The sequence below is a fragment of the Trachinotus anak genome, unplaced genomic scaffold, assembly GCF_046630095.1.
Source record: "Trachinotus anak isolate AG129_WGS33_773 ecotype Australia unplaced genomic scaffold, CSIRO_AGI_Tana_v1 ptg000031l, whole genome shotgun sequence".
Taxonomy (NCBI): domain Eukaryota; kingdom Metazoa; phylum Chordata; class Actinopteri; order Carangiformes; family Carangidae; genus Trachinotus; species Trachinotus anak.
Window position 1 is genome coordinate 6,251,527 of NW_027273882.1, and position 11,088 is coordinate 6,262,614.

Below are 11,088 nucleotides of genomic sequence, written 5' to 3' on the forward strand. Positions count from 1 at the left end.
AACATTTACATAAAATAATAATTTGGTGTTGTTATTATTTCATGTGCGAGATATAAGTTGGTGAGAAAAGCATTGGCTTCGTGGATCTTTAGATTTATGCCCACTGTTTCGTGGCAGGAAAGTGAAGTTTTTAACCACTTCCTGCTGTGGTTAGTGCAGCCCAAAATATACCAGTGACTTCACCACTTAGCCAGTGAACAAACAGAATCACAAAGGACAGCCAAGTGATAGTTTGGTGGTAGCTGCCCATCGACCAGGGTTAAAATTACACCAGCAGCCTCTCTACTTAAGCAGGTCACAGACTCGCAGCTCACGGCACTTTTCTTCACTTTCAACTTTGAATTCAAACTGAAGGTTCAGGAACAGGAATTACCAAAGATTTTCATGTCAACAAATTGTATTTATATATATTTATAAATGTCCAATTTGGATGATTTGCTTGGTTATGGTTTCAGTGTGTCACTGATCACAGGATGTTTTCGCTTAATTATCACAAACCTTTGAAACAGTTTTGCATGAATAATTTATGATGGAAGCCATTGGAGAGGTGCTGGAATAATTTGCTGCATTCAAAGTCACTAAGGTTACTGGTTTTGGTCCAGTCCAACACTCTACTGAAGACTTACTAAGGCTACATCCACACCAGAACTAATAGTTTTAAACTGCATCACTTCTGCTACATTTACACCTGGCGTCCACACTACACTGGAGTTTTCGAGCACCTTAAACTGAGACTTCCTGAAACGCTGCTTGCACTCCAGTTTGAAAACTCCACGGCTGCGTTGTAGTCGGGACGGGCAGGAACCGAGAAACAGTGGAGAAATGGAAACGATGATGCAGACACCAGCCTTAGTTTCTGATTGGATCTTACTGGTCAGGACTACCAGTAATGAATGCAACATGGATAACGAATTACAAGCGTTACTGATTTTAATATAGCTGCCTTTGCTTTTCCATGCATGCCTAGTGTATATGAATGCTCATGTGAGATGCGTTTCCGGGCGTGTTGGTATGGCAGAATTCATTTCTGATACCAAGCGAAAATGCTCGTCTGGAAGGAGATTATTTCTGTTTCAAAATGAAAATGCAGTAGAGTGGATGAAGCCTATTGCCAGAAATACTGGTCTGCTGATTACACAACAACAGTCAAGTGTTGTGTGACTTGTTTGAACAGACAGTTTGTGTTTAGGTGGAGGATTTACTTTATAAACTGTCAGAACACTGTAAAACTAACTTGAACTACAAGCGTTCCAGGTTTGACTCATGACACCATTAAGAAACAAAGGGTCGGTTCACCCCTAAACATTAATTCCTCATTTCCAACTGTTGCAATTGAACCATGCAGATGGTTTTGGTTTGACTTTGGCTAGGTTATGAGATATCAGTGGTGCTAAACATCCACAGAACAGCTTTCATTGGACGTTTTCATATGTAGAGAGCAGTTCCAATGAAAACTGTTCAGAGCAAGGTCTGCGGATTATCCGAAGTAACTGAGACACTGTTTCTGGAAACACCCCGTTAGATGAAGTCCTTCATGCAGGGTTTTAGACTGTTGATGGGACAAAACTAGTTGTATACAGAGGCACTGAATGTAATCATTAGACTCCGATGCACAGCATGGATGGTGTTGGGGTAGAAATCATTGTCCAGACTTCACTCAGATTCAGTGCCTCTAAAACATTAACGATCCACTGAAAAACCACCAAGCCCAGTTGTTTTTTGTTTTTTTTTATTATTCTTCAAAAGGCAGTAATGTGTTTTGATTTCATTGCCGTCAGTCATTTCATGGCTTGGAAGCGTGCAGCAGTGATCCGCAGCTGTATAAATGAGTGTGTTTGACATGGACAGCGTGTCCTGACCCGGACTGAGTCTCACGTTCTGTTTGCAGAGCAGAGTGTGGCGGGATGGGAGGGCGGCGGAGGCATGGTTCGAGTTAAAGAGTCCTCTGGGGGAGGGAAGGATGAATTGAGAGAGGGAAAGAGACTGAACAAGTAGAGGGGGGTGTAAGTAAGTAAGGGAGTAGAGGAGGAAAGAAAGAAGGACACTTCAGACATAGGGGAGGAAAGAAATAAAGGAGCGAAGGAAAAGATAAATGAGCATCACTACATGAAGATACAGAATAAAAGGAGGCCATATGTTAAACCATAGAGACGTAGATAAATATTGTTATTCAGATGACAATGAGAATGAATTCATTTTCATTATCTTAAATATAAAACATCCTGAAGGAACCAGTTTTAAAAAAAAAATCCACCACATACATTTAGTCTCCTTTTCAATTCAGAAACACTTTTATTCATTCTGGCAGAGGAACCTCAGGCAGCACTTTGTTATTATATAACCATGTCAAGATATAGATATTTTTTTTTTTTTTTACTTTGAGCATGAGCATATGGATAGCCATACCAATAAAGCACATAGTGAATAAAATCTAATTTAGACAAGAAAAAGAAATCCTGGGTTAACTGTAAAGGGAGAAGGGAGAAGAAATATATGTGGTAGAAAGAAAAAAAACAAAAAGGAGAGACGCTTTCGAAAAACAGAAAGAGACAGGGTGAGAAAGATTGGATAGATATGAGAAAAAGATGACAGATGGTATTGAAGGAAGATAGAATAACAAAGGAATTAAGACAAGGAGTTAAGGATAGGAAAGGTGATAGGAAATGATGTAAGATAAATAACTTGCCCACTTATAGAGGGCTAAGAGCATCTAAAGAGGAACCTACAGAGGGAACCAAAAATGACAAAATGACAGAGTTTTATTAATTTTGTTCATTTATATATCTATGTCTCCTGTTAAAATTAGAAAAAAGAAACTACACCTAAACTGACACCTGGATGACTGAAGTCATTTTTAATCATAATAATCAATAGACAGTTATTATTTATATGAATTCAGTTTGCATTTCATTTCATTTCATTGGCACAATCGAGTTGATCTATACAGGTACATATGCAAAGTTACTTTAAAGCAGTGATGTCCAACCGTGGCTGCAGCCCATGAGTGAAGGGAAACATATTGTAAGTGGGTCAACAAATAATTTGCAGGTGAAAAAGTGTAATAAAAAAAATTTAATATAAATAATGTTTTTAAATGTTTTAAAACCAAATGATCTTTAAAAACATTACAAATGTTTAAAAAACTCCTGTCATTGTTTTTTTTTTTTTTAATCCCCTGTTTGAAGGCAACTTTATTGTTGTTGGCGGCCGGACTGGGCGCTAAAAAAATTACATCCATGGCAAAAACTGAAGTATCAAAATTGGCAGCTGGTGAGCAACAAGAAGAGTTAAAAGGAAAGAGAGACAAGAGACAGAATCCACAAGTTACCCCTCCTCCCTGTCAACAAAAAAAGAAAAAAAAAAGAGCCTCCTACATGTTTCTGCTTTCAGTTCCGTCTTGAATGTTTATGAATGTCGTTCCCTTAAAATAAAAAGGCATTATTAGGCTACTGTATTGTTATGGGGTCAGACGTGGGCTGTCAACATTTTTGAGATTTTAAGAAGGCCATGAGGTAGAAAAGGTTGGGAACCAGTGCTTTAAAGTGTGTTCTGCATCACCTTCAACACCACAGACTGTTGACATGAAGGAGGTTTTAAAGGCGTATGCATGCACAGAAACACATAACCTGTAGGGCTGATCATTACTGGGAAACAGAGCCCAGCTCCATACAGAAGAGGTTTTCCCTGTTTGCTGCACAGAATTCCCAGACATATTTGGGATGAACTGGAACACCCAAAGAAGAGGCAGACCTTATCAGCCATCATCAGTGTCAAGTCCACATGATCACCATGTAGTGGACTGACATGAGAGATGGGAGGAGGTGTAGAACAACCAAGGTGGACTCTCAGTCCTTACACTTCTTAGAGAGGAAACAGAAAGAAATAATAAAGGAAAGGACAGAAGAGGAAGTCTTCAGACAGTCGATCAAAACACTCAAATTCTACAGGATGGATTTTTGAGGGGCTTTATGAGGGGGGGGGGGGGGGTTCTGAGCCTTACAGCGCTGAGTCTTGCATTCCTCCAGTATACACTGGAGTCCTGTATGTGAAGGAGGGTGGATACAAAGTCCGTGTATGTATTCTATAGTGTAAGATGTTGTGCTTCCTGCAGGCTCAGCTGCAGTCCTCCAGAGACTCTGATGGGTGGAGGGCAGCCAGTGTAATGAGCAGCAGAAACACAAAGTAAAAAACTTTTTAGGTTAAGGGTCATGTATTTACATCTGGGACGTGACAAAGGAAGACATCAAATGAATAATTAATCACAAAAACAATAAAATGATGCAACACGGTGCACAATGATGTAAAACACTGGAAATCAAAACAAAACAGATGATAGATCATATTGAATTAGTTTCAGTGTTTGGCTTTTCTTATTGTTTTAATTTTAATGTTGTAGTTTGTGTTTTTTGGCAGTGGAAGTCAAGTTTTATCTGATACGTATCCAGAGAGGTTTGAATTATGTAAAGCAGGAAACACATTGTAAGTGTTGTTTGCATTGACTCACACACATATAGAGAATCAGCATTACTCTCAGATCATGAACACATTGAGCACACCCCTGTAACCCATCTCCTCTTCATCTGTACACTTAAAAACACATAAAAAATGTTGAGGCCATATTTCAAGCAGTCCTCTCGCTTCCATATGTTCAAACTCGCAATTTTACAATTGTTTCTTTTCTTCCTAGTTGTTGATTTTTCTCTCTGGATCTGCTCCGGTCCGTTCAGGAAGCAGAAATGTTCGGTCCTGTTTTTCACCGAAATAAAACAGGTTTAAAATGATCAGTCATGATGGAAGTGTTTTTTTTTGTTTTTTTTATATTCCTCTGTTACCAGACATTAATCAATCAAAAGGACAGTCCTAAAGCAAAAGAGCAAATAAATTAGTAAAGCCAGGACTGAACAGTCTTGTCCTACAAAATGAGAAACCATTAAGTAATTTAACAAATACATTTTCTCAGAAACGTCTTTTGGCTGCACCATTGTACAGACAACATAAATGTACATTTTGTAGGAAATTGAACATCTGCATCTGCAAGACGATGATTCGATCGGTTTGTCTTGTGCTCAATGTCCTGAGCTGTAGGACAAGACAGGATGTGTTTACTTTATCCACATTTAACCCACACCACATCTTTCCAAAGTGTTATAGACTTCACCTAACAGCACACAGGAGTCACAACTGAACCTCGTTCTCCTGTATCAGTTTCTCCAAATTTATATGAGCAGTCCTCCATCCAAAACAGGCACTGGGCACGTTTTCAGGCTGCAGTGTGAGCAAAAGCATCTTAACTCCTGAGCCGTGTGACCCGGGTCACCACAGTCCATTATTTAATGTTGTAGGAAAAACAGAGAGGGAGGGGTTGAGCTCGGTCTGTGGGTCCTCACAAAATCACTGATGTTTTTATAACCTGATTTAGAAAAACATGTTCATGTCATAGAGGAGATGTAGAGCTGAAGTTAGTGTAAGACTGTAGGTTTACAGAGAGAGAGAGACAGGGAGGGAGGGCGAGAGACATGTGGTAGACCTGATGAGCTCACAGGGAGTGGTTTGTCTCAGGGGGACGCTGAGGACAGCTCTAAAATCTCTTTATTAAATACCACAGTAATAAGAGTTAATCAAAGGTAAGCTACACACACACACACACACACACACACACACACACTCTCTCACACTGTATGTAACCACACAGTGTGTCCTCGTTGACTGTCCCATCATCGGGCAGATTACAGGCGAGTCTTTCTTTAAACAGCTCACATCACAGTGACCTCTGAGCTCTGCAGCAGGTTGTTCTCCATCATAAATTACCCACAATCCCCTCAGTGCTGACAGATGATTATGGGCTGGTGGTGTTTCCATGACGCAGGTCACAAGTGTTTTAATGGAGAGTTTTTCCTAGACATACATTATAGTCGTGCAAGGACAGAACCCACATTTTTAAAATCCAGGCTGAATCCCTTCCCATCCTGTGCCGAGTTGTGATGGGTTTGTTTGGACTTTATCGATGCTGCAACTCGCACTGACGCTGCGGATCAGTTTGCTACTCATGATATCATCTCCTTTTGTCAAGTGCTGTGTAAAAAGTTGCATCATCTATAGCGGAAATGACTCTTTCTTGAGCTGGTGATCGAGTCGTGTCGAGCGCAACACGTGTCGGCCACGTCACAGAGTTGTGGAGAAGCAGTGGTCAGGGCGCAGCATCAGGATGTGACAGTCAGAACAGAACTGCTGCTGTGTGGGCGACGCAGAAAACTGTCGCTGCAGCTTTTTGAAGCTTGTAGATATTTATTTGAGTCTATTCATAAATACAGTATATGCCTTAGAAACCAGAATCATCATTATTCCCATTTCATCACCAAGAGCAGAGACACTCGTACTGAGCCTGATTAATACTCTTGACCCCCCAACACTGAAGAGCCCTCGAGCCAGGCACTTGACACCAGCCGCTGCTCTGGGCGTCCTCGATGAGCAGCAGAGGACTCGTTTTTGCTCCGCAGTGTGTTTGAGTGACTGAGTGCTGATCTGGAGATCAGTGAGAAACGAAACCACGGTGCTCAGGTCAAAATCTGAAGCTGATGCTCTTTATTCTCAGCGGCTTTCAGAGCTTTTAATCTGCTGCTGACATTTTTTAAAGAGTTTCATCCCACGACAGACTCTTCACTGTTGCTGTGTGTTTGCAGTGTTACACCTGAAATCACTTTGAAACAAATCTAACCTTAAACTGCTGGTGGAGGAGACACTTTGAGGACCTTCATGTTGTTCTTGCACAAATCGCCAACCAAAGATGATACAAAAAATCCTGTATTTAAGAAGGAAGCTGAGGCCATTTGTGCAGCCACAGGAAGTGGTGATTTAATTCCATTTCTCAGCTTTTGTAAGCACAGTGAAGTCATTATTGATTGACTGAGACTGGAGAGACATTCTCTGTATTGATGATTGATGACCAATAGATACATCAATAGATGGAATTTAGTGACTCACTAAAGCATCTAGACTACTGTGTGTGTGTGTGTGTGTGTGTGTGTGTGTGTGTGTGTGTGTGTGTGTGTGTGTGTGTGAAGGAGATGATAGAGACTCTGTGTGTGTGTGTGTTTTCTATTTAAGTTTAAAAGGAAATGCATGTATCAGTTTATCACTGTATTTCTGTGCCTTTCTTCTGTTTATTTTGAGTTTACACTTTGAATTTTTTTCTTTTGTTTCTTTTTTTTCTTCTTTTTTATCTTGTGGACATGTTGCTGATCCCAAACACCTTTTTCTCTGTGTGCACTGGAAAATGTGTTTTCAAAGAGCCTGAAAAGAAGAAGATAAAATTTTGTTATTTTCTGCTTCAGTCTCTGGCTCCAGCTTTTAAAAAGTGAGGGTTTTCTGTTGTGACAGATACAAACTGAGCATCTTTGACTGACGTTTGAAGATGTTACCTTGAGCTCTTCACCATCTTCTGACATTTTATAGACTGAACATGTGATGAACCAAACAAATCCAGGGTGAAAACAGCTGAGTTGCACTCATGGGATAATTACTGCATCGTTTCGTGTTTTTCCTGGAGAGCAAACGTTCCCATGTTTTAATCCAAATGAGGCAATTAAGCATTTTAGCTGTGTCACTTTTGTGTGAAGAGACTGAGACTCTGCCTCAGTGGTCGAACGTTCTCTGCTACTTCCCTGGTATTTGGTTGATTTATTTCTGCTGTGAAATTAGCATCAATCCACTTCTTTGTGTGACTTTGATTTCTCCCAGTTTCCTCTGATGGGCCTGGAGTTGATGTACATTAACTGATGTCTGACTCTGATCTCACTTTCCCCCTCTTCTCCCTCTCTTCCTCCACTTTCTCTCCACTCTGCCCTCCTCCCCTCCTCTTATCGTCCAATCTCTGCTCCCTTCACCCCACCCTCCGTCCGCCCTTCCCTCCAGGCGGCGTCCAGCTCGGCCCGGAGGACTTCACCAAGGCCCAGAAGTACTGCAAGTACGCCGGCAGCGCCCTGCAGTACGAGGACATCGGCACAGCCATCCAGAACCTCCAGAAAGCCCTGAAACTCCTGACCACCGGCAAAGAATGAAGCCTTTGTCCTCCTCCGATCTGATCCCTCCATCCCTCCTTCCTTCCATCCCCCTTTTTTTCTCCCCAGCAGCGCCGCTCTATCTGTCACTGATCTGGCCCACAGCGAGCTGAAGACGCAGCTCACACACACACACACACACACACACACACACACACACACACACACACACACACACACACACACACACACACACACACACACACACACACACACTCTGAGGCTGTGCTGTGAAGAGAGCTGTTCAGCTCGCTGTCAGAGGAGGACATGATGGAAATCAGTCTGCAACAATGGCTGCCTGTGTCTGACACTGTGTCGCACTGACTGACTGACTGACCAACTGACTGACTGACTGACTGCTGGACATGTTGACTGTCTGACTCATTTAATTTGGAGAGCCCAAAAAAACTGATCAAGGCTTCATTATTGATCACTATTGTGTATGTGTAAAGGAAAAAGACTTTAACTCAAGGTCTTCTTACTACATTTTTCCTGAACTTTAAGACATCTCACAGTCTTCATCCACAGTGGAGAGACAATAAAACACAACACATTTACTTTACAAATAGCATCAAATAAGTGACACAGAATAAAAACAAAATCAAATCTTTAAGTGGGAAGTTGTAAAATCAAAGCTCAGAAAAAGCCAGGAAGGGGACCTTGAGTTCAACCTGCAGCGAGTTTCCTCCTCAAGGCCATCTCCTCTTTTTTAACTGATTAATGTTTAATCAGAAGAAATCAATCGATTGGTATCAGTTTATGAAAGGAAATCAATGAGAGCTATTGATCTTCACCTGATCAGTGGACAGGTGTCCAGCAGCACGTGTATGTTGTGTTCAGTGTACGGTGGCCTATACGAGCAAAAAACAGCTGAACGTCCTAATGTAGGAAAAACAGCTTCAGGTTATAAGAGGTTTTTTCTTATGAAATTAAGAAATTGATTTGGATAAAATGACGAGATGAAAATATTTAAAGAAAAAACCACATTAAAATTTCAGAATGGATCCTAAAAATCCAGCCTCCAGGTGTCAGATTAATAAAAAAACTCTTAGCCATAAAGTGAATATGTATATTTTTCCCACATTGTTGAATTATTCCTGTAAAAGCACTGTGTCACATGATATGAAACTGACCGGAGAGGATGAAGATGGACTGATCAGACAGATGAAACACTACAGGTTTGACTGGTTGACTGAGGAGCTCGACCGTCCATGAATGAATGAACACTGTGACTCTTTAAACTACAACTAACAGGCTGGTCACCAGGTTGTCCACAAGACATTCAGATGCTTCAGTTTCTTTCCAGCTGTAAAAAAAAAAAATAAAAAATTCAGCTCAGAAAATTCTCAACCATCTAAACTTCCATATTGATTTCAGTTGATTATTATTAATTAAACCACATTTGTGGGTTTATAAGTTGTTTCTCTGTCTTTGTCCCAAAATTCAGTCATTAACGAACAAAGTGTGGAGGAAATAAAAAAACTTCTTACAACAATCTCGTAGATAAATGAAACTGCTGTGGGGGGGGTTTCAGTGGTAACAGGAGGCGCTAATTCACACACTTCCTGTCTGTTTGGACAAACGGAGGAATATTTAGTTTTGAATGTGTTGACATATCACTTTCTCTGTACATGTTGATTCTTCCTGAGGTGGCAGCGCTGGACTTTCTAGTTATTTAACATTCAGGTTTCTCAGAACTTATTTAGTGGGACTGTAAAGGTTTACACGAAGCTGCAGAATCAGAGCGATTCATGGTTAATTTGAATAAAACATTTGAAACGATGGTGTGTTGGTGACTCACTGTGTCTTTGTGTTTGCAGTTATTCACCTGTGATCAGTCTGAATCAAGGCTCTTTTCAACAAAGAGGTTTGGTGTGTTTGTTTCTGAACTGAACCGATGTTCAGGTTTAGTGTGGGGCTCCGTCAGAGGGAGCGAGTGAGGCTGTGGTTGGGGTCAGGGTGGAGGTGGGCAGGGAGCAGGGACATGTGCTTTGAGTTTGCTTCAGGTGGCAGCTCTGATGGAGGAAGAGGAAGTTACAAACCTGAAGTTCAAAGTGTCTCAACTCATCTTAAAACGCATCAACACGACTTGAGACAAAGTTACGTCTTCACCTCTTCACGCTGTAAAAACTTCAGATGAGCGTGTCGGTGGTTTAAGCTCACGCAGGGACGGTTCTGCCTCCAGAGTCTGAACCAGCTCCAAACATTCTCAGACCAAATATTTTTATCTTCTGTGCTCCCTGATGGGAAAAGCCTCAGTGGTCTCTGGTGACTTTTATGCGTCATATGATGAGCCGTTACAGTCGTGTCTCCAGTTTGAGTTGAGGTCGGGACGAATCAGACTGATGCTTCAAACTGCTTCATTCTGTTTTGTTCATGTTGCTCAAACAAAAAGATTAAAAGGTGAAAAAGAGTCGAGTGAAAACAGCTAGAAGGAGAAACGTCAGAAATCAACAGATTCACTTGACCTGTCTCTTTGTCTGTCCTTCTGTCTGTCTCTCTCTCTCTCTCTGTCTGTCCCTCTGTCTGTCCCTCCTTCTGTCTGTCTCTCTCTCTCTCTCTCTGTCTGTCTCTTTGTCTGTCCCTCCTTCTGTCTGTCTCTCTCTCTCTCTCTGTTTGTCTGTCCCTCTGTCTCTCTGTCTGTCTATCCTCCACACCCCAACATCATTCTTCATCATCTGCTTTTCTCATCAGTCTTTTCCTGTCTCCTGGTCCTTTTTGTCCGTGTCTGCTTCTGTTTATAGAAAAAAAAAACGGAGCAGATTTGAGTTCATGTGTCACAGCCAAGTTTTTGACCTTAAATACCTGTTGAACCTGTCGCTGCTGTGACTCCAGTCTCTGCACACTGTGTTCACTCCTGTGTCATAAAACTGATTTTATTCTGGAGTCTATCTGCCAGGGACACAAAGTTCTTTTTAGTAACATTACATCATCTTGTTCGTTATTCATCTCTGCCTTGTTTTTTTTACAGTGAGGCTGGCTCTTCGGCCCGAGGCAGAAAATGACACCTTGTGTTGTGTTCACATATAAA

The 11,088-nt window shown here is 41.3% G+C and overlaps 1 protein-coding gene across 3 annotated transcripts in view; it reads left to right on the top strand.

Moving 5' to 3' along the window:
• The window catches only part of vta1 (vesicle (multivesicular body) trafficking 1), a 60,152-nt gene extending 50,313 nt beyond the window's left edge, over positions 1 to 9,839 (top strand). For all 3 annotated transcript variants that reach the window (XM_071467537.1, XM_071467538.1, XM_071467539.1), the window contains one exon: positions 7,912 to 9,839. In XM_071467537.1, the coding sequence (XP_071323638.1) occupies positions 7,912 to 8,057 (146 nt within the window). In that variant the 3' untranslated portion in view covers positions 8,058 to 9,839. The remainder of the gene's footprint in view (positions 1 to 7,911) is intronic.
• Positions 9,840 to 11,088: the final 1,249 nt, after the last annotated feature.